Source organism: Myotis nattereri (assembly GCF_964212035.1).
Source record: "Myotis nattereri genome assembly, chromosome: 13".
Classification (NCBI taxonomy): domain Eukaryota; kingdom Metazoa; phylum Chordata; class Mammalia; order Chiroptera; family Vespertilionidae; genus Myotis; species Myotis nattereri.
The window spans coordinates 56415060-56437996 of NC_138088.1; the positions used below are offsets into that span (position 1 = coordinate 56415060).

The 22937-nt window shown below is 59.3% G+C and overlaps 1 protein-coding gene across 1 annotated transcript in view; it reads left to right on the forward strand.

Annotated features, from left to right (window-relative positions):
* Positions 1-22937, forward strand: part of CFAP46 (cilia and flagella associated protein 46) — a gene marked incomplete at its 5' end in the record, with an annotated part of 86684 nt that overhangs the window by 44221 nt on the left and 19526 nt on the right. Inside the window, 18 exons of the mRNA XM_081104539.1 lie at positions 834-1046; positions 1935-2100; positions 2865-3014; positions 3795-3902; positions 4531-4697; positions 7320-7451; positions 7768-7930; positions 10173-10257; positions 11394-11532; positions 11899-12082; positions 13206-13491; positions 15153-15358; positions 16329-16463; positions 17129-17278; positions 19778-19926; positions 20762-20860; positions 21460-21592; positions 22356-22502. Coding sequence (XP_080960665.1) covers positions 834-1046; positions 1935-2100; positions 2865-3014; positions 3795-3902; positions 4531-4697; positions 7320-7451; positions 7768-7930; positions 10173-10257; positions 11394-11532; positions 11899-12082; positions 13206-13491; positions 15153-15358; positions 16329-16463; positions 17129-17278; positions 19778-19926; positions 20762-20860; positions 21460-21592; positions 22356-22502 — 2812 coding nt within the window. The remainder of the gene's footprint in view (positions 1-833; positions 1047-1934; positions 2101-2864; positions 3015-3794; positions 3903-4530; positions 4698-7319; positions 7452-7767; positions 7931-10172; positions 10258-11393; positions 11533-11898; positions 12083-13205; positions 13492-15152; positions 15359-16328; positions 16464-17128; positions 17279-19777; positions 19927-20761; positions 20861-21459; positions 21593-22355; positions 22503-22937) is intronic.

Consider the following 22937-nt stretch of genomic DNA (forward strand, 5'->3'; position numbering starts at 1 on the left):
TGCTCCCCTCCTCCCGTTGCGCAGGCAGCGGCTCTCCCAGCCGCCCACCCTGGAGCCCGAGGAGCGCGCTGGCCTGTCTGTGCGCCGCGTGCACCGGGGCGCCCCCGCGGCCGGCTCCGGGAAGGGAGCAGGCGCCACTTTGTGCGGATAGTTTGACTTGATGGAAGGTCCCCTGTCCCTGTGGCCTTCAGAGCTGCACCAGGCGAGGCTGCCAGGCCCGTCTGGACCCAGGCCCAGGCCCAGGACTTCCCATTTGCAGGAGGGTCCGCAGACCAGGGCTCAGGCCACATCTGACCCAGGGCCTGGTTGTGTACAGCCCAGGAGCTGAGTGGTTTTGACATTTTAAAAATCTGTGAACTAACACAGAGGAAGATATACAAGAGGGAAGACCTGGAGCGGCAAAGCCTAGATACCACCTGGCCCTTTACAGAAAGGGTTTCCCTGCCCAGTCCCAGGTGGACAGTCGTCACTCGCCCACAGTGCTGAGTGGACCTGGTCGCCCTGAGGAGAGGGGCCGGTGTGTGAGGGGTGGCCACGGAGGTGGGCAGGCAGCCGGGTGGCCCTGAGGCAGGACTTTTCCCTCAGACGGGGAGGCTGGGAGTTTGTAGACCAGGTACCGGGCGAGAGTGCCCGAGGGATGTCCTGGGTGGAGGAGGGGGACTGGGCAGGCCCAGGGTCCTTTAGGAGAGCGTGGCAGGCACCCCCAGCAGGGGCACCTCTCTGACCCCGCTCCACAGCCGGGGCAGGGCCCTGTGCAGACGTCACGCTGGGTCTGTGCTGCCCGTGGGGGAAGGTCTTGCTTCAGAGGCGAGCGTGGCGTGTGCGTCCTGCAGGAGCTGGATCGAGAGCCTGTCGCAGTACGCCATGAACAGCTGGCTGCGGTCCGCGGAGATCGGACAGGAGATCCAGGAGGCCTGGATCGTGCAGAACGCGATGGTGTACGTCCTGAACCACAACCACCATCTCATCATGGCCGGGCGGCAGAAGGAGCTGGTGGACGCCTTGTACCACCTCCTGACCATCGTCAAGGCCGTTGGCCACAACGGGTGGGTCCTGGCCCTGCAGTTTTGGGGTCAGGCGGGTGTTCCCCTTCTTTAGTGCTGCCCTGGGGAGGGCTGCTCCAGCAATCCCAGGGTCCCCATTTACTCGCCGTGCACCCCTGAGCCAAACACTCACCCTCTCTGAGCTGCGGGGCAGTGTGTGGGGATCCAGGAGGCTCCCGGGAGCCTGCACGCCCGCCCAGGGCCGGCCTGGGAGCCCAGCCTGTCTCTGATGCTAAAGTAGAAATTCAAGAATGAACGAGTCAGAATGCGGCAACATACAATGTGATGTTTTTTTAAAGTGATGAATAATAAAGAAAATGGGCCATGAAATGAGGAGGTGCCCAGCGGCCTCTCTTCACCTGTGGGTGTGAGGCCGGCTCGGCCTCTGACATCGCGCCTGTGGGGCTGTGGGCTGCGGGGCCTCGAGCCTGGGCCTCCTCGTGGCCGTCGTGCTGCGTGTTTCTGTTGGAGACGAGGATCTTAGTCCCCAGTTCTTAGCACACGGAGATCACCTGTGACCATTTTAAACGCTTTAGTGCCACCTCGTTTCTGGTGAGAAACACGGAGGTTTGGTACAAGCCCATTTGCCCTGGTGACGGATGGAAATTCTCTGACCGCTACCCGGGGCCTTTCTGTCCAGCCCGCGTGGCCAGGGTCGCCTTCCACTGTGAAGGTACCTGTGTCAGGGGACAGCACGTCCCCAGAGCAGGCTGCCACAGCCAGCTGCCTCCCTCGAGGCCCGAAAATGGCTCCTGGAGCAGGTGCTGCCTGGTGGGGGGCCACCTTTGCGCTTAATCCCAGGAGACGGGGGCCCCGTGAGCACGGCTGTCGTGGACTCCGGGGACTCGCGCCTCAAGTCTGAGCGTCACCCGCTGACACCTTGCGTTCCAGCAACCCCGTCACGTTGGCGATGCTCTGCAACGCTTTGGCTCGAGGCCTAATTATCAGCTGGATCCCAACCCAGGTGCCAGAAAAATCTAGAAAAGTCGTTCGACCAAACACGTCACACACACCACTGGACTCGGGAGCCATCTCTGAAATCAGAACGGCGGTGGAGGTATAGAGGCAGGGTTCGCGGGGCGGCCCCTCGCCGCAGTCCCGGTCCCGGGGTGAGGACAGGGAGCAGGGGGTGAAGCTGTCAGCCTGTCCATGTGCCGGGAAAAGGGGTGCTGAGCGAGGACAGGAACAGGCTTTTCCCTAAGAACAGGGAGCGGATGTCCCTCAGGCCCAGGTCGTGCCTGTGCTGGCTTCTCAGGCGCAGAGGACGAGGGGTGCGAAGCCAGGAGAGCGCAGAGCAGCCGGGGCCACATCCGCAGACCACGTGCGCGGTCAGAGGCTGCGAGCAAGTGGGAGCGCTGGTCCCATGGAAGTTACCTCCCGATCAATGTGCACGAGGTGGAGGAAACATGGTGGTCGTGATGGATGTGGAAAAGCATTGGCAAATCCATCACCCGTTTCTAGTCCAGAAGGATCTTAGCAAACAGGGGGGGAAGCAAGTTCCTTAGTGAGTTTCAGGGAAGCGCAGGACCTGCAGCTGCCCTGAGTGGTGAGGAGGTGGGCGCTCGGCAGGTGCCCTCGGAGAGAAAGGCACGAGGAGCCACCGTGCCGCGTGCCAGAGGGGTGAGGGCGTGGGAGGGCGAGCCGCACGCCGAGACCTCAGCTCCCGGCCGCTCCAGGACGGGCCCGGGCTTGGCAGGTGTTCAGGCCTCGGTTGCGGTCTGCACCAAGAGCCAGGGCCACGTATGGTTAATGATTTGGGTCTCGGCTCAGGTCTGTCTCTTTAGAGTCCTGGTTGTATGAACAAGGACACCCACATTTCAGGTCTGCGAGTTTGCCCTGACCCTGACCAATGGGACGGTGCCCGAGGAGGTCGTGCCCATCGAAGCCCGGCAGCAGCTCATCGCCACCTGGGTGAAGGCCAAGCAGCTGCTGCAGCAGCAGATCGGGACGAAGCTGGGCACGGAGGAGCAGGTGGGCTGCGGGCTGCCTCTCCCCCGTCTCCCTCCCCTTGGGCCTCGCCAGCCTGGAGGGCAGCGCACAGCGGGCCGTGCCCTTCTGTACACGGTGCTTCCCTCCACGGAGGGCTGTTCCCACTGAAGTCACTGCCCCGGCCCCTCCACCTGCCCAGGCCATGGTGCCTCCCCTTCCTCCAGCTCTCTGGTCACTCTTCCAAATGTCCACCGAGCCACTGGGCCTCTGGGGGTGCTCCCCACCCTCAGTGGTGCTCCCTGTGGCCTTATTTGGAGGTGCATTCAGGCCGGGGGTGGGGGGGCCTGCTTTGGCAGGCTATCGGGACCCTAAGCTGTGAACACAAGGCTGTGAGAGTGGGGGCTGGGAGAGCAAGTGGGGACCCGGAGAGGAGATGGGTGTGTGGCCGTAGAGGGAGCCTCCCAAGGGCACTGGCTGGAGCCAGAGGGCACTGGGACAGGTTGAAAGGGAGACCGGAGAGGCAGTGAGCATGGGCATCTGAGTGGGCCAGGATCGAGGGACAATTGGAGGGGGACGGAAGGAAGGCCATTCCCGCTCTGCTGGTGGCCTGCCCTCCACCTGCAGCCGGTCAGCCCTCGTCTGACCACTCTGCGTCACTTCCTGCCTCCTGATGGTGTGGGGAGGTCACCGGGAGAGAAACTTTTATACAAATAGCTCCGATTACTGCCACGGAGCTGGTCTTTCACAGGGTTGAAGTCCCAAGTGTGCCAGACCCTTCCTGGGTCCCCTGGGCTCACGGACGCTCCGTGCTTCATTCCCCAGGGCACCAACGAGGACATCAACGCCGTGACCAGAATCCTTGTCGCCCTGGAGATGTATTCCTGCAACGGGCTGGGCCTCATGGACTTCACCGTGCCCTCCTTGGCTAACGTAGGTGTCACCTCCTTCCTCAGGCATCACCTTCCCCAGGTGTCGCCCCCTCCCTCCAGGGCTCACTGTGCCCCCTGAGGCCCAGGTAGTCACCACCAGATGCCCTGTTGGCACGCCAGACAGAATCCCCCAACCCGAGGCCACTTGTTCAAATCCTGCTGCTCAGAGGCAGAGCCGGGGTCAGAGGGCCTTGCCGAGTGTGGCCAGCGTTGGGACCTGGCCTGCCTGAGTGACCGCCTTCTCACCAGCGCCTGTTGTCTCCCTCAGGGCACCTGAGTTTAGTTTCACTCGGCAGCTTCCCTCTGAGCTTCCTCTGTGGTTCCATGTAGAGCAGGGTGTTCCTGGGGATACTGAGGCAGCGTGGACACCGGGGCCTCTGCCCCCCAACAGGCGACCCTGAGCCTGAGCCCAGGCCTAAGTTTGCTTCGAGCGATGCGGTAACTCAGCCTCGGTGTGTTTGCCGTGGGATGGCCCGTTACCCATCGGGTCTCCGGGATAACATCGCTCCGTGATCCACAGCGAGGTGCAAGGTTTCAGCAATGAAGTGGCCCCGAGCGGACAGCACCCACCACGGTGGGCGGAGGGTCGCCCCGCACTGAACACGCCCCACCCCCCGCCTTCCACGCAGCTGCTGAAGATGGTCTCCGAGTGCAACTGGACGGACCCCCTGGTCCAGCTGCAGACGCTGGCCCGCCTGAGCCACTTTGCCTACACAGCCCACGACCACGAGGTCACCATGGTGTGCTCGCAGAAGGCCATCCAGATGGGCATCAAGTACCTGAGGATGTTAAATCCGTGAGTAGCCCCCCTGGTGCCCGACTCCTGGTGACCCCATGGTGTGGCGTCTCCCTGCCTCCCCCCCCACCCCCCCGCATCAGGAGGAACACGAAGAAGGCTCGTAACCACACCTCGGTGTGTAGGGGGAGCTCGTGGGGACCAGGGATGACTTGTGTAGAGGCTACGGAGAGGTACCCCCACTGGCCAGACCCCCGCCCACCTCTGGGCATCCCCAGCAGCCCGGCCAGGTGCCCGTGCAGCCTCCGTACCAGTTCCACGGCCAGGACAGCGCCGCCCCTGGGCCCCGGGAGAGCTGTGCTCGGAAGGGCTCTGAGGCCACTCCAGCCTCACCCGCTGCCAGCGTAGCAGGCACAGAGGTGGGAAGGGGCTCACAGATGCCCCTGCCCTTCCCAACAGGATCCTTGGTTTACCAGGATTTTGAGTCGGCAGTAAGGCTCCCTAAGTGCGTTAGAAAGTAATGAAAGGGCAATTTCAGTGAAAGGGTAATGCCCTCTCCCCGCCCCCTCAGCCCAGGGCTGCCAGCTGCTCGCTCCCCAGAGGCCGCCGCTGCCCAGGTGGCCACAGGGCGCTTCATCTTTCTGACAGTTTGCTCCCGGCTGACAGGGCCCATTCAGCTGATCAGTAGATGAAGGTTGTACTGAATCTTTCCTCTATTTCCAGAGGTGAGGCTTTTAAAAATCTTTGTTGCTAATATAAATATTTCTCCAGTGAACACGGTTTTCCTTGAGGTTCTCTTCAGCTCACTTCCTGAATCTGTTTCCTGAAAGTCGAAATCACTGACCCATGTGGCCAGTGCCTCGGGCATGCTGAGGGCACAAACCGGGACCCCCGAGGGCTCTGCACGCGTCACCTCATTTATTCCTCGCAATGGCTGTTCCCACACTGCAGATAGGGATACTGAGGCAGAGGCTAAGTCACCCCGCTGGTGAGGGGCAGAGCCAGGATTGGAGCTGATCCGTACCAGGAGAAAAACAGTCATTAGAACAGAAAAAAAAAAAAAAAAATCAACAGACCCTGACACAACACAATGCACTTAAAACAGCTACTCTAAATAAAAGAAAGGATGCTTAAGGGACAAATTAATGTACAGGTGGAGAATTTCAACAAAGAAATAAAAACTATAATAAAGAACTAAGTGGAAATTCTAGAACTGAAAAATACAATACTCATCATGGAAATAACACTGGAGAAGCGATATGTCACTTTGAATGAGGGTCAGCAGGCTATTGAAATTGAACCCTAAAGAACAAAACCGAAGCTCGGGGGGACAGAGGCAGGAGAGGGAGGCAGAGATGCATCCGCTTGGAAATGTGGCAGCCGAGCCCTGGCCGGGTGGCTCAGGTGGTTAGAGCATCCTCCCGGTACGCCAAGGTTGCGGGGACCCCGTCAGGGCACAGACAAGAAGCAGCCAGTGAAGGCATCGATAAGTGGGACAACACATGGATGTCTCTCTCTCTCTCTCTCTCTCTCTCTCTCTCTCAAAATTAATAAATCAATCAAGGAAATGTAGCAGCAGAAATGTTTTGAAATTGAATCCAGAGATCCAGCATTTTCGATGAGCTGCAAGTAGGATGAACACCAAGAAAGCCACACCTGCTTTCATTGTGGTCAAACGGCCGAGGCCCGAAGGTGGGAGGGACGCCTGGGAGAGAAGCTGGAAGGGGAAAAGACACACTGCATACAGGGGAGCAAGGTCAGGCCTGCGGACTTCTCAACAGGAACAACCAGGACCCTGTCAATCTGGAATTCTACCCACCAAAAAGAGCAGCAGCTCCCCCTTGGGCTCCTGCCTGCTCCTGCAGGCAGCTCCCTGGCTACAGAGCCCCAGGCCCAGGCAGGGAGTGCCCCCAGGGGCCAGTGTATGTCTCTCAGAGTCAAGTTGGTACCTCCTGGGCTGAGGTACAGGCATGTGATCAGTCCAGCCTGGACAGGGGATGATGTCTTAGTGTGTGCGGTGTCCTGTGGGCCCAGCCTGGCTGGCTGGGCCAGCAAACGTCCAGGGAGCGGGATTACATGTTCTCCGTATCTCGCTGAGTGGGAGCTGCCCAGAACTGAGCCCTCGTGTGCGCCGGGGCTCCCCGAGGGGCTTGTGCTGCTCACCGGCTGCTGTGCACAGCACCCCACACGTTAGTCACTTAAGACATCAGTTGATGCTGGGCTGTTCTCCCTCCCGGGGCACCTGTCCTTCCCCTCCCCTTCCCCCAAGGCCTGAGCCTCCTAAACTCAAAGGTCCCCATGAGACTTGCAACTAGGGGATCAATGGGTAGCAGCAGCTCATCCCCGGCTAAACCCCTGACCTTGTTCCGAGGCCCCTTTTCTCTGATGTCTCAGTGAGTCAGAGGTGCCCTGCCCAGCTGCTGCTTCTGTGCGAAGGCCGTCCTTGTCTTACTGTCCCCAGCTTTAATAAGCGTCCACTCAAAATTGAAAAAATATTTTAAACAAGACGCCAGCTGATGCTGTCTGGTGGTCCCCTGGGTAGCTTGCACTCAGCCAGTTACTTCTGGTTTGGGGACTTTGGGGAGGCTGCTCCAGGCACCCCAGGCTCACTCACCTTTCTGCAACCCCCTCCCCCCCACACACACACAGCCCTCCTGTGTGCTAAGGCGTCTCTGTCCGCAGGGTCCAGGCTCAGCTGGTGGCAGAGATGCTGAGCGCCAGCGCCTGCATCCAGGGCAGGAGCATCATGGAGAACCTGAAGGGGCGGAAGCAGCTGCGCCTGTCGGCCAGCACGGCCTTCTTCGAGAGCGTGAGGTGCGCCATGCTGCGCTGCGGCTGCACGGATTGCGTGTGTGGTGGGTCTGGGTGCGTGTTTGAAGAGCATGACACGCAGTCGGGACTGTCACGGAGGCCGGCCCTCCCTCACAGACCCCGTGGCAAGGGTGGGGGTGGGGGGGGTCAAGGCAGGGTATTCACAGCTGGGACCCCCAGGGCCATGTCCTGCAGACATGGGCACAGGCTCCAGGTCAGACACCCGGCCTCACCCTGCCCTCTGAGGACCCCGGAGCTGCCGGTGGGTGCCTGCGCGTCTGCAGCTCACGCAGCCCGCTAGGTCCGGCCTCCCTTTCAGGTTTGGGGGCATGGCGCAGAGCAGCGCCCTGGTGATGCTGGCCGCGCGGCACTACTGGAACACCCAGCTCCCGCTCCTGTCCTCCGCGGCCAACAGGAAGAAAGCCAGGCACATCATCCAGAGGATCATCAACATCATCAACAAGACGGAGACCAAAACCCAGGTGCCCCAGGGCCGGCTGCCGGGGTCCCGCGGCTGCCTCTCAGGCTCTTCCTCCAGAGGAGGCGGGCGGGGCTCCCAAGCAAAGGCAGACCCCGCGGAGCTGCTCCAGGGGCGGTGGCCCCTGGCTGAGCTCAAGGCTTAGCCCTGACCTCCCTTCCCCACTGCCCTTCTCCACCCTCCCTCCCTCCGAGAGACCCTGACCCTTCCCTGGAAAGCTCCCTAGGAGAGGAGAGAGGGGGTGGGGGCAGGACCCTGGGGTCAGCTGAGGAAAGCACAGACGCCGCTGGGCAGGTCTCGGCCTGACTGACATCCCCCACCTGCACCCTATCACTAGCACCTTGATGGAGGGAACTTCCCAGCCCTCACCCTAACCCTCCTCTCAGCGAGCACAGTGTGCCCAGGTTCGGCACGTTGGAGCCTTGTTGTGGCTGGACAGTGTTCCATGGTACGCAGACCTCGTGTCGTGTATCTGCTCCTCTGGGATGGACATGGGTTGTTTCCATCTCCTGACGGTGCGAACAGTGCTGCTGTGAACACGGGTGCACAGATACAGTTCCTTGTCGGTCCCTTGGGGTCTATACCCAGGGGTGGAACTGCTGGGTCTGTGGTAGTTCTGTGTTTAGCCGTGGAGGAACTGTCGGGCTGTTTTCCACAGCGGCTGCACCGTTTTCCATTCCCACCAACAATGTCCACGGGTTCCAGGGTCTCCACATCGAGTCAACACTTGTTGTTTTCCATTCTAAAAAATGTAGCCATTCTAGTAGGTGTGAGGTGTTATCTCATTGCGGTTTTGATTGTAATTTCTTTAATGGCTGATGCTATTGAGCGTCTTCCATGTGCTTATCTGTTTTTCTTGTCTCAGCGCCCCGGCTGGCATTTCCGGTGCCACGTGGAACAGCAGCGGTGTGAGCACAGGCGTTCTTGTCTTGTTCTTGACCTCAGAGGGGACGTTTCAGCCTCTCACCACAGAGGACGGTGCTTTCGGTGGGCTTGTTTTCAATGCCTTTCATGGTGTTGAGGGGGTTTCCCACTACTCCTCGATCCCTGAGAGATTTTGAGATTTTGTAATGAAAGATTGGCTTTTGTCGAATGCCTTTTCTTCATCAGTTGAGATGATCACGTGGCTTTCTCCTTCCTTCTGTTACTGTGATGTATCACGTTGATTGTTCTTCTTATGTTGAAGGGCCTTGTGCTCCTGGGATAAATCCCACTTGGTTGTGGTGCATAATATTTTTCTTATGCCCTTGGATTTGATTTGCGAATACCTTGTTGAGGATTTTTGCATTTATATCCGTAAGAGTATTGGTCTGTAATTTTCTTGCGATTCCTTTATCCCGATTTGCTCTCAAAATAACCCTAGTCACATAGAATGAATGAGTTAGTAAGTGTTTCTTCCTTTTTAATTTTTTCGAGTTGAGGAGGATTGCCGTCAAGTATTTACATGTTTGGGGGAGTTCACCTCCGAAGCCTTTTGTTCTGGGACTTTTCTTTATTGGGAGGTTTCTGATTGCTGATTCAATCCCTACTTGTTAGACGTTTGTTGAGATTTTCGATTTCTTTTTGAGTTAGCGTAGGTGACTTACGTACTTTTCAGGATTCTTCCATTTCTTCCAGGCTGTCTAATTTGTTGGCGTACAATTGGCCATAGGACTCTCTGTTGCAATCCGCTTTGTCTCTCGGGCTTGATAGGAATGTCCCCACTTTCATTTCTGATTTTAAGTGTTTGTGTCGCTTCTTTTTTTTCCCATGTCAGTCTAGCTAAAAGTTTGTCGATTTTATCAACCTTTCAAAGAGCCAACTTTTGGTTTCATTTATTTTCTTTTGTCTTTCTATTCTGCATTTTCTGGATCTCTGCTCTAATCTTTATTATTTCCTTCTTGCTGCTATTTTGGGTTTAATTTGCTCTTTTTCTAGCTCTTTAGGGTCCAAGGGTCTAGTGTAGACATTTGGAGCTTTTGCTGCGCCTCATTGTTTTTCCCTAATGTGCTTTGTTCCCACTGATTTAAAGGGACAGGAGTGACTTGGATGCCCTGTCACTGAGGAAGCTGCAGGCCGGGGAGGCCTGCGTGTCCCCTACGCAGCTGACCTTGCCCTGGACAGCCTTTCTCATGGGTGAAGGGTGACTTAATGTCTTAGAAATTTAGCTGCAATTTCCGTCGCTCGAAGCGGAGGCAGACGAAGCACCAAGTGGTGAAGGAATAAGTGACAGCTTTCAAGTGCATGTCTCGTCGGTTCTGCTTCAGGAGAAAGGAGACGTGCAGCTCCTGCACCAGTGGCCGACCGCGGACCTGCAGAGCGGAGGCACCTCCGAGGGCTCCTTCCTCCCAGGTGCGCAGCCGCCGCCGTCGCACGCGGGGCCGGAGGACGCTGTGCCTCAGTAAAGGCCCTCTGTAAAGCCAGTGAGACCGTGGCGGGAACCGCAGGTGGCGTCTGCCAGCCGTCGGGCTGTGACAGGCACTGCCAGTGCTTTTCATGAACGGCCTCGCGAGGCCCCCGTTGTGCCCAGGGCACCGAGGCCTGATGGCCCCCTTGTCTGGGGCCACACGGTCCATCCAGGCCGCCCAGGCTGCCTTGACAGCGAGCCTCTGGGTTCTTCTGATGGGTGAATCAGATTCAAGTTCCATAAACATGTGGAGCCATTTCCTAAAAAAATACCGACCTTTGAACAATGAAAACCATATTTGAGAATCCACGTTTAAAGAAAGAAATGACGAGTATCTGCTAATTCGCCGCCTCTGTTAGTGTGAGAGTCCTCGTGTGTGCTCAGGACGTGACGCCGGGGTTAGAGCCGAGGTCCCTCCCGATTTAGGGACACAAACTTGACTTAAAATCAACAGAACGTGACCACATGTAGTTAAGCACTGAGGGAGGCTAAGCCCCAGCAGTTACCTGGCTGGCGGTGCTGCAGGGAAGGATGCAGCTGGCAGCCCTCGGGGGCGGCGGGCAGCGCCACGCAGGAGCCCTGGTGGAGAGCCAGCCTGCGCGGCCCGTGACAAAGCATCACACGGGTTAAATGGAGTCGCAGTGTTAAAATGCAAATCCTAGGAAAAAACAGAAAGTGGAATGGAGCAAAGCAAGAGATTTTTGTGGAAAGATTATGTCCTAAACGTTAAAGTGGTCAAAGAGGCACCATTTCAAGTACATGAACATTTAAATAATGAGAATAAAGAACATGCATGACATGAAAAAGTCAGCACTGGGGAAATCTGCCCGGTTGGCAGCTGAGGGAGGAGCTCCCGTAACCCATCCAGAGGCACTGTGCTGGTGGCGGTGGTGGTGGTGGCCGGGGGGAGGGGGTCTGCTGTGCTCAGCCCCAGGGGAGGCTCCATCCGCCCGCCCCCCCCCCCCGTGGCCTCCAGGGAGGCTGTGTGTGTGTGTGTGTTTGTGTGTGTGTGTGTGTGTGTGTGTGTGTGTGTAGACCTGCCCCAGCCAGGCCCCTGCAGCCCTGAGCCCTGTCCCTGCAGAGGCCGATGATGACCTGTCCCTGCGGGCCGCGCTCTACGGGCTGCTGTTCCACTGCCACGCCGACCATGACGACTGGGAGGGCGGCCTGAAGGTGCTGGACGAGGCCGTGCAGATACTGCCTCGGACCGCGCACCGCCTGTGAGTGCGCCCCACCCTCCCACCCCGACCTGGACCCCCTGCCAGGAGCCCCTCCTGAAGCCCCAGTGCCTTCGCAGTCCCATTCCCCCTCCCATCAGGGACCCCCTCACTCTCCCTTTTCTGATGACTTTTCTCCATGAAGAACCCATCATGAGAAGGGTAGGGATTTACAACACGATGTCCACCCAGAAATAATAAATTAAAAAAATCGACCACAACGCAAAAGCCCAAGTAACTCAGGTTCCGTTTTGTTTTATCTTTGTAAGTAGGGAAACCGACCAGTACGTCTGTGTTGGGTGAATTATATACATAGTTACATTTTTGTCCTTCGATTCCAGAATTAATTCCTCTTTCACTTTCCTTTAGCTTGATTTTCAAGCATATGGTCCTCGTGAAGGCCAAACTTGGCCAGAATTTTACAATGGAAATACAGAAGTTTAAAGATGAGAGTGAAGATTACTTGGCCCACATGTGGCACCGCCTGGCCTTGAACTCAAAGAACGTCTACGGAGAGTTGACCTGCTATCAGAACGCAATCCAGGCCTTGCAGGTGTGGCCCGAGCCGTCCTGGAGGTGATGGGGGGATGGGGTGAGGGGTGACAGCGGTTCTTCAGGAGGGACAAGTTGCTGGTGTAGGAGCCTGTGTGCCTGTCACTGCCTGGGGGCATCTGGCTGCCCTCCCCACTGAGGACTTCCTCCCCTTGGCTGCCACGCCCCTTCCTACCCAGGGCCCTGCCTCCTGCTCCTGTGTTTGGAGCCTCCTTTCCTGCCCCCGCCCCCCCCCCCCCCCGCCCCACATACATCCTCTCCCTACCCAGGGTACCCACTCCCGCTGACCTCAATCAGTGTCTCTATGCTGATTCTGCTCATCAACCTCCCTCCACTCTGACCTCGAAAGTCCTGCTGCCCCCTCCACTCCTCCTTCCATCTCACCTGCATTAGCCCAGCATTCCCCAAACCCCTGCGGCTCCACACCCTCCCCGCTGCCTTCCCGACCTTCAGAACCCAGGCAGCCCCGCCCTCCACCTGTGAGCTGTGGGATGAAGAGTGTGGGGGTGAGGGCGGGCCAGGTAAGTGGGAGGCCGGGGCGCCACCTGCTGGCTAGCGCCTTCATTCCGTTGTGCAGCCATTACTGGCCATTTGTGCACGGGCAGGCCTTGGACGGGACCTTGCACGCTGGACAGGGCACCTTCTCTGCCCTCCAAAGCCCAGTTCACCACAGAACCACCCGGATAAAGCCTCACAGGCACATTCCAGCCCGTGCCGGAGGAGACTGGCTGAGGAGAGTGATGCCAGGGGCCAGTCGAGGCCGGCGTGGCCAGCAACCTGGTCTGGGCTGGCGGGACGCACAGGGTCTGGGGGGCACTGGGCTGGGCTGCGGGTGTCCTCAGGGAGCGGAGGCCTGTGGCGGCCTTGCCAAGCTGTAGTCTCGCTACTTGCTGCACGTGAACACGGGCCCCTGGCCCAGGGCTGAGAGGTCGTGATGAGCCTGGACGGCCAGGTGAGTCCCAGTGGAGGAGTCGCGCTGGGATGACTACAGGGTGAGAACGAACCATTTGCTTCTAGAAAGTGAAGCAACGAAACTGCCGGTGCCCGACACTGTGGCTCAGTGCGTATCAGGGTGCCGAGTGCGGGGTGCAGCGTCGCCACCCCTTTTCTGTTTAATCCCAAAGAAGCCGGAGAGCGCGTGGCACAAGGTCGACTACATCATGGAGTTCAGCGAGTGGCTGTATTACCAGCAGTTCCCCATCGAGGACGTGACCTTCCACCTGAACTGGGCCATCGACATCCTTCTGGGGATGAAACCTTCCAGGGACACACCTGAGCCCGCAGGTGAGGCGCTGCGGCCAGGGACGGCTCCTGGGCACGCTGTCCCTCTCGCTGTCCCCTCTGGCTCAGAGAGCAGGCCCTCCGGTGATCAAGGTCATGATCTGGAGCCAGCCCCAGGCCACCCCCAAGGTATGTGGAGGCCGCAGAGGGGTTTGGCTTGGGGTCAGAGGTGGGGTTTGCCGAGCGGGGTGCTGGTGGGTGGGAAGCCTGGGCAGCCTCACTGTGGCCACAGTCTTGGGGGAGGGGCTTACAGACCGCGGGTGCTCCTCGTGGCAGATCTGGGGGAGGCCAGGGACTGCGGAACTCCCCGAAATGCTGACAGGCCTGCCCCGGGGACCCGTCCTGGAGGGAGCAGCGCTTCGGAGGAAACCAGTCCCCCTTCCTGTGGGAGAGTGGCCTCTCCTGGGCTGTGTGGGGGACTGAGTGACCCCGAGCACCGGAGCCTGCTCTGTGGGGAGCATGACGTGTGCCAGGAGCCCGTCGGGCTGGAGAGAGGAGCTGGGGCTCTGACGGGCTCAGTGGGGCCGCCCGCAGGCACCACGTTTCCAAAGGCGCTGGCAGGTCGGGCTCCTCCCCCCGGCCCCCCCCCCCCCCGTCTCCCCCACACCCCACAGCCCTCTTCCCCTTCCTAGGCTGGTCCCGAGCCCCTGCTGTCAGCAAGGCTGAGGGCCTTCTTAGGACGAGGGCCTGGGGCAGGTGAGCAGTGGATACCCGGGGCCACCACAGGCAACCTGCAAAAGGGACAGTGGCCATGCCCAGCAGACGGAGGGGGAAGCATGGCTGCTGGGCTCCTGTTCTGGGTCCTGCTCCAGCAAGAGGGCGCTCTCACACCAAAAAGGGGAATGCCCCCCCCCCCGCTCCCCCCCCCTCCCCCACCAGACAGGCCGCATGACGCTGGCCCAGGCTGGGCTGCAGCACTGAGACGGCCTCTATCCTGGCCTGCAGATTCGGGGGCCCTGGAAAAGGGCGACCCCCTGTCTGCACTAGAAGCACGTGGACTCGTCCACTCAACGCCGAGCCCCCCGTCAGGGCAAGCTCAGACCAACTAGGGTGACCCGCGGAGGGGAAGGTCCATCGCTCCCAACCCCCTACCCTGGGCCTGGGACCGGTGTCTCCTCGCAGCCTGGCCATGGCCACGGCACCCCAGATGTCAGGCCTGCTGTCTCCCTTCAGGGGAGAAGCCCTGGGGCCTGCATGGTGGGCGCACCTTCTATTTTTTGTTTGTTTGTTTGTTTGTTTGTTTGTATTTATTCTCACCTGAGGATATTTTCCCATTGATTTTTTTGTTTTGGTTTGATCACGTGGCTTCTCCTTTATTGACATTTTCTTCCGGCAAACAAGTTCACAAAAATTTCTTGCTACAAAAATCTTGTTGAAAAGGAAGGCTTTCTGAGAATGGAAATCTGTGTGTGGTCAGGACAAGCCCTGTGGCCGGGAGGCCGTGCGTGCCGTGGGCCCTGAGCCCGGCCACCGCCACTGATTTTTTAGAGAGAGTGGAAGAGAGAGGAAAGACAGAGAGAAACATCGATGTGAGAGAAACCCAACCATCGGTTGCCTCCTGCACGAGCCGTGATCAGGGCCTGGGCCAGGGAGGAGCCTGCAGCCTGATCAGCATGGAACCCAGGACCCTTCGGTCCACGGGCCGACACTCTATCCTCGGAGCCCGACCGGCGAGGGTTGGGCGCCCCTTCTGGAAGAGGACTCAGTCCTCTGACCCCTGGGGCCCGGGGGAAGGCGGAGAGGAAGTGGCCACGGCTGCGGACACCAAGTCGGGGCGCCCTCTCTTCCAGGAGAGCCCCCGTTCACGCAGGAGGCCCCGGAGAGCCTGGGGTCTGAGCACTTGGGGACGGTCTTCCTGGAGAAGCTGCGGAACGTGCGGCAGCTGGAGGCGCTGGCCCGCGCCCACATCCTGCTGGCCCTGCTGGGCACCCCGAGCGCCGCCGGCTACCAGGACTACTGCCTCATGGCCTACTCCTTCCTCCGGCACATCTGGCAGGTGGGCCCGGCCGCCGCGCTGGGCGGGGCGCCGCTCCTCCGGGGACCAGGCTGGGGCTCAGTTTTGCTGCTTCCAAAGATTCTCTAAAGCCCAGGATGTGCCTTAGCTGGTGTGGCTCAGTGGATAGAGCGTCAGGGTCCCGGGTTCGGTTCCAGTCAGGGGCACATGCCCAGGTTTCGGGCTCAATCCCCACTGGGGGGTGTGCAGGAGGCAGCCGATCCATGATTCTCTCTCATCATTGATGTTTCTCTCTCTCTCACCCTCTCCCTTCCTCTCCTCAAATCAATAAAGTTATATATATATATATATATATTTTTTTAAAAAGACCAAGACGTGCGTAGCGTGTCTCCCCGAAGCCCTGTCCCTGTCCGCTTCACTCGTCGGTGCTGCGTCCTCCAGTCGGCCCCTCCTCTCTGAACGCCCCCCCGCCCTCCAGGGTCACCCACGCTGCTGTGGGTAGTGGGCAGTCCGCTGAAGCCTGTGTTGTTCAGACCATCAGCAACCCCTGTTGCTGGGCTTCCAGAATCTTCCCCCCACCCGCGCACCCCTTCCCCCCCCAGCCCCCTTCCCGGCAGCTCTGGGCGGCCTTGTGTTCTTGGGGACCTCCTGCGGCAGCACCCCCAGCAGGGCAGCTCTGTCCAGACAGGCCTTGATTCTGAGGGCAGGTTTGCCCCAGACCCCGTCCTGCCCAGGACTCCCCGCCCCGCCCAGGATTCTGTGCGACCCTTTGGGGGACCCTGGTGTGGTTCATGGACAGGAGGCTCAGGCACTGTAACGCCTCCGCTAGGGTCGCCCTCACCCCGTGTCCCCGCTGCCCCGAGTGTCCCCCCCGGGGACGCTGTGGCCACCCCTGCACCCGGCTCACCGGCCGGGCCCGCAGGCTGACCGCCCCTCGGATCTGAGCGTCCGGGAGGAAGGTGGGAACGGGTGTCTGTTCTTAATGTTGCCAATTTTTATTTCATTCCCCCAGGTTTCTTTATTAACAGCAGGAAAGTCGTTCTCAGAAAGTAAAATCCTAGCAACAGTTAGTTCCAATCTGTTGCTTAAAAAAGAGAAGGAGAAGGTCAAAGACAAGGACCGAGAGAAGAGCAAAGACCCGAAGCAGGTAACGGCTTCTCAGAGGCGCAGGCAGCACGGCCGAGGGCCGCCCCCCACCGCCCCCCCCCCCCCCGTCCCGCAGACACAGCTCAGCGCCCCAGGCTGTGGCCCGGTGAGTGTGTCTGTGCCTCAGTTTCCTCTTCTGCAAAATGGAGGCAGTGATCTCTCTGTCACACAGACACCCGGGGGAGCTAGGGCCGTAATGGGAGATGGGGTATGAAGGGGGTGTGTGTCTGGCTTCTCCCTGGCATTTATCCCACACCAGAGCAGTCTCAGATCAAAGGCCCTGCAAGGTGACCCCCAGGCACCTCTGGGACCTGGTTGTGGGTGGGAGGGGCAGTGACTTTCCCATCGCAGGGGGCTGTCACCCCACCCCCGCCCCCGACATTTCACCTGAGCGTCTGCCTGTCCACATGGCCGTGCTCCTGCCCCCCCTCCTGCCCTTGTCCGGGCTGCTATGCCCCACAGAGCTGGGCTCTCGCCTGTGCTCAGGCGCCAGCGTTTACGGACGAGGGTGTGTGATGCCACCAGTCACAGTGCACAGGGCAGAGAGCCTAAGCCCCACTCTCCCAGGAGGGACGGATGTCCCGTCGAGTTTTGGGTGTCTGCCCACACTCCCACTGGACTTTCAACTCCACTTCGTAAAGCAAACCCTGTGTGCCCGCTTCACAGACTCAAACCCCGCTTTCCGGCAAAGAGGTGGAAGAGCCCCCCGCGAGCGTGGAGGCGTGGGCTTCCTACTTCTGCCCCGAAGAGGTGACAGCCTTCTTCAGACAGGACAGGAGCAACTTTACCGTGAACATATCCAGCATCCAGAGGCCGGTGGGTAAACCAAGGAGCCGTCCCAGCCCGGGGGGCACGCTGCCGCCTGCACTCCTGCCATCACGGCTGCTGACTCAGTGCGGCCCGGGGTTCGGCGTGAACCGTGCCCGGGGGAGAAGCACGTGGAGGGGCTTGTCTCGGGGAGTGTTGCCTCTGCCTCCCCTTGTGAGGACCCGTGTGACTACATCCGGATGATCTCCCTCCTCGGGACCTGTGTCTGATCAGACCCTCACAGCCCTTTTGCCACGTGAAGTCACACGCACAGGTCCCGGGGGCGGAGGGGAGACACACCTTGTGACTTTGGGGGCCTTGTTCAGCCCAATGTGATTCTGCGTGTTTCTTGTGCTTTAAAAAGTGGAGTCACCCCGTGTGTGATCTTGGGGGTCACGTGAGGGCAGGCCTGGGGGCTGGCTCCCTTGTGGCTCTGGTTGGTTGGCTGCTTGGAGAACTCCATTGCCCGCCTGGACCACAATCCCCGTGTCCTTCCCACTGTGGACAGACATTTGGGTGGTTTCAGGGGTGGCTTCCTCAGGTGAGGCCGCTGTGGGAGTCGGTGCCCACGGGTCTGGAGGGCACGCCCACCAGCAGGGTTTGCGGGTCGCAGGGCATGTGTGCTTCCAACCTCAATGGGCATCGCCAAGTGCCTCCCACAGTGGCTGTGTCAGTGACACCCCTCAGGGAGCAAGAGCTCCTGCTGCCACATCCCCACCCGACTGTGGCTCCCCTTCTCAGCTGTGGCCCTTGGGTGGACGTGTGGCGCCTGCGCAGGTGGCTCCAACGAGGCCTGGCACCTCGCAATGTCTGTGGCCACGGTGTCCTCTGTGTGGCCCCCTGTCCAGTCCGTTGCCCACATTTTATTTATTTATTTTTAAAATATATTTGTGTTGGTTTCAGAGAGGAAGGGAGAGGGAGAGAGAGACAGAAACATCAATGATGAGAGAGACTCATTGATCGGCTCCCTCCTGCACGCCCCCTACTGGGGATTGAGCCTGCAACCCGGGCATGTGCCCTGACCGGGAATCGCACCGTGACCTTCTGGTGGTTCATAGGTCAGTGCCTAACCACTGAGCCACATCGGCTGGGCCTGCAATCCACTTGAAGTTGGTGTGTGTGGGTCTGGGGAAGAGCCGTTTCCCTTCTTGAGGTGCCTCATTTGTCAGGAGGCGGATGGCCGGCCACATATGCCGCTGTCGCAGGGTCTGGATGCTGAGCGCACACCCCGCGTGTGCCGGTGGAGAGTGTGGCCCTCGGTTGTGCCTCTCCCGGCCGGCTCCCGAGTCGGCTGCTCCGATTCCACGGAAACCCCGTGAGATCTGGCTGTGACGCATGGAGGCTCAGGTGGAGGGCAGCACGGGCATCTTTGCCGTACTCTCACCCCGCAAGCTCTCGCCCCACGGGCTCTCGCCCCACTGGTTTGGATGGACTTCTGGGTAGGCCTTCTGGGCCCGGAGCTTCTATTTGGGAAGATTTAAAATGATGGATCCAATTCACTCAATAGTTAAGAAGTCCTCAGAGTTCTATTCTTGTAATGATGTTTGTGGGTTGCGTTTTTCTTGGATGTTTCCATTTAATATAAAAAAATTTAATTTTGGCTTCATGTTGTTCTTAACGCCCTTTTATGATCTCTCGGTGTGTGGGGGGTCTGTGAGATATCCGTGTCTCTCCCACCCCTCGTTCTCGACCGGCCTCACTGGGCGTCATCCACTATCAGTCTCTCCGGGCCACCCAAGGCCACTGGGCTGGGGTGGCGCCCCCAGAGGGCTGCACTCCTCCACACCCCTAGCCGTGCGGTGCAGCCCTGTGGGGACCCAACCTGGCACTGAGCTTTCGGGGGCCCTCAACCCCACAAACAAAGTCAGAGACACCATTCAGCCTCTTGGCTGCCTCTTCCAGCAGCAGACAGCCCATGGCAAGTGCACCCCGACATGTCAGCGTCCCTGAATACCTGCCTCCTTCCAGGTCCTGGCCCAGTAGGTTTTCTCAGTGATGTTCACTCTTTCAGTGCTTTTAAGTAGGTTTTTAAAATAGTTCATCCAACTTTTCTAATTTTCCACTGAAGACAAATTATTTTTATCAAATCTAGTGCAACATTATAAGAAGTATTAGTTTTGTGTGTCCGTAAAGAAATTCTTTTAAGAAAAAAGAGAAATTTTGCTTTTAATGGATTGGTAGTTTTTAGTGGAAAAATAAATGAAACAAAAACATTAATTTGAATAAATTCATACATGGATTGTTTCTTGTGAGAATCTTTAACTGTACTTGCGCGTGTGGTAAGTATAGGTCATTGCACACGACAAAACGGGAGCTATTCATGCAGGAGGGGAGGAGGGAGGAGGTCATTCATTCACTCATTGAGCAAGCAGTTGTGGGACAGCCGCTGTGTGCCAGGCACGGTGCGTGGCGCCGAGGAGGACAGAGTTCTCCGGAGAAAGACCCTGTAGGCGAGCGGGCCAGCCTGCCTCCCCCTTGACCGTCCACGTTTGCTGTGTGTTTGTGCAGACGTACACTTTGTATTTTCTGGACCATCTGGTCAAGGCCCTGAAGAAGATGTCCCTCCATGAGCTCACGATCCCGGTCCTGCAGTTGGGTGTCCTGATTTCAGCTTGCGTGGTGGACAGCAAGAGCCTCAAAGATCTCTACCACCTCCGGTCGGTATCCCCACTTCCCTTCCAGGGAGATCTTTGTAGGGTTTGTGCGACTTCTCTGCGGGCTTCAAATCCTTTCAAAATAAACAGCAACTGCCCTGGCTGGTGTGCTCAGTGGTTAGAGCATCAGTCCTCCCACCGAGGGGTCTTGGGTTCGATTCCTGGTCAGGGGCACGTACATGGGTTGCAGGTTCAATCCCAGGCCCTGGTCAGGCCGTGTGTGGGAGGCAACCAAACGATGTCTCTCTCACATCAATGTTTCAATGTTTCTCTCTCTCTCTCCCTCTCTCCCTCCCTCCCTCCTCCTTCTCCCCCCTCCTCCCTCCCTCCTAACTCTCTAGAAATCAGTGGAAAAAAATATCCTCAGGTGAGGATTGGCAAAAATAAAAATAAACAGCCACTTTGCATAGTGACAGATGGTTGGTTGTGACTTAGGGAGGGGATCACATCGTAAGGAACATCAGTGTCAAACCACCATGTCGTCCCTGAAACTGCTGTAATATCGCGTGTCACCTGTGCTTCCATGGCAGCGTTTTCAGTTGTTTTTCATAAGAGCTAAAGCAGGACATGGCGGTGATGGGCGGTCAGGGCGCCGCCGTGTGCCTGGTCTGCACCTCGGACAAGGCGGCCCCAAGATTGGGGACCTGCATTTAGTCAAAGATACGAACAAAGGTGTCGGTTTTTCTCTAACTGGAATTGGATAGAGCCGCCTCTTCCTTTTCCCTGGTAATGTTGTTTAGCTTGAAAAATTATTGAAAATACCATCCAATTGTGCGTTTCTTTCTCGAGTGCACGGAGCGCAGTGCAGCCCGACAGGCCTGCTGTGTCCCCTCCCCAGGCTCGCCCTGGTCTGCTCCGACCTGAAGCTGAGAGAAGCAGCTGCCCTGCACGAGGACGCGGTGGGGCAGGTCTACATCGGGGACTCGGAGCAGTCCAGGTGCGTGCGGCCGGGGCCCAGCTGCGTCCTGCTGCCCAGCTCAGCGTGACCCCTTCGCGAGGAGGAAGGAGCCCATGGCCGCAGCGCCCTGCATCCCTCCACACCCCGGCCCCCACCGCCTAGCACGCTGGACATGGGTGTTGGGAGGACCCAGGGGTACAGAGCTCCGGGGATCAGGGTCTGGGGTGCTCTGCTGGGGTGCAGCTTCTTACTTACTGACCCTCCCGTGCGCAGGCATCTCCCAGGCTGCGACAGCGCGAGGGGAGGGGAGACCAAGGACCCAGAACGTTCATGGGTCTGGGTGCAGCGGCAAAGGCGAAGGCGAAGGCGAAGGCGAGGGCAGCGGGCGTGCGGAGGGCACGCGGGGGAGGCGGGCCCGACGGGAGCCTGGCCCGTCTCGGCGAGCAGAGCTCCGTCTGGACGTCCAGGGCAGGAGGCAGATGCACCGCTGGCTGCATGAACCTGGAGTGGGAGAGACAGTGGGCGAGAAGCGTGGGTTTGGAGTCCTGTGCGGTGCTGCCGATCGTGGGGATTTTAAAAATCTCTGGTTGCCGGTGAAACAGCATTCTTCAGCATGTTGCCCGTTTCACTCACGTTAGCTGCAGAAAGGAGATTGCCCTGAGGAAGGAGAAGACCAGGGAGCCGCTGCTGGAAGACAGCCTGCCGACGCTGACCGAGCCCCTGCCTGCCGGGCCGCCAGGGGAGATACGGCCCCTCGTGGCGAAGGACCAGGTAGCCGGGCTCTGCCCTGCCCAGCGAGGGGGCCCTCAGGGCGACAGGGCTGCAGCCGACCCGGTGCCTGTCTCCACTGCGCTGCGCCCAAAGCCCTGTGCGGGGGTGCCCTGGGGATTCCAGGGACGGATGGCGTGTGTCCCCTCCATGGCCCTGCTGGTCCCCGGGGAAGATGAGACTACAGACCAACCTAGAAAGGGCCCAGTCGGGCCCGAGCAGCGATTCAGAGAAGACAGCCTGGGTGGCACTGAGGGGTGCAGACTGAGGGGTGCAGAGCACGGGGCTGGGAAGGGCGGGGCCCTCGCAGCCAGAGAGCGTCTGTGGGTCTGACCACTTCCCGCGCTCCCTCTGCTCCGTGGGCTCCCCTCCCGTGGGCTGGCCCATTAGGAAAGCACTCACAGCCACCACAGTGGAGACTTGGTGGGAAGACGCCAGACAGGACCTGGGGTGTGCAGGCTCCTGCTGGGGACGGGCTGTGTGGGACCTGCACCAGGAGGCGGAGGGCCCCTTGTGGTCGTGCTGAATTGCTGGAGCTCAGCGACCTGCCCCACGCCGGTCAGGGTGCTGCCTGGGCCAGGATAGGGGGCCCGGAGCACGGAGCACGGAGCACGGGCGGGAGGAGGGCCGGCCCAGGACCCGGCTCAGGCAGCTGGGGGTGGCTTGGTTGGGTGAGAAGAGACAGGTGCCCAGGAGGAAAGCTGGGCTTCGGGCGATGGGCACAGACCTGGACATCAGAGGCAGAGCCGGCCTCGGTGTGTTACAGATTCTGAAGATGAACGGAGAGACGGGGCGAGGCCTGGAGGGCACGTCCTTTCCCCTCCTGTGGACCCTCAAAGCGGAAGTTCTGCTTGACATGGATTTGTACCAGCCCGCGCGGCTGCTCCTGTCTGAGGCGCAGCAGGCCTTCCAGGTAGGGCCGCCCACACCTGCGCCGCCCGCACCCACCGCTGGGGCAGTGCCTGGATGTCCGGAAGCGAGTTTGGGGTCTTCTGGGTCTAGAACACGCATGTGCTTCTCTGTGAAAAGTGCCTTTCATGCCCTTGTCTACTTTCCTGGTCGTCCCGTACCCATGGCCCAGTTTCCTGCAGGGCTTGCTCCCATGCTGCCCTGGGTCCTTTCTTGCATTGCAGGGTCCCGTTCTGTCCTTTTGGGCATCTCAGTGGTGCGTGTGGGGTGAGGGTGAGGACCTGGAGGGTCCCTTTCTGTTCTTCCTCCAGGGCAGACAGGCCAGCCACCCCCTTCCCCAACCCCCATGAACTCGTTCTCACTCGGAGGTCAGCCTGAGACCTGCACACACCTGTCCCAGTGCGGGTGTCTGTGGCCTCTCTGGGGTCTCGTTCTCCAG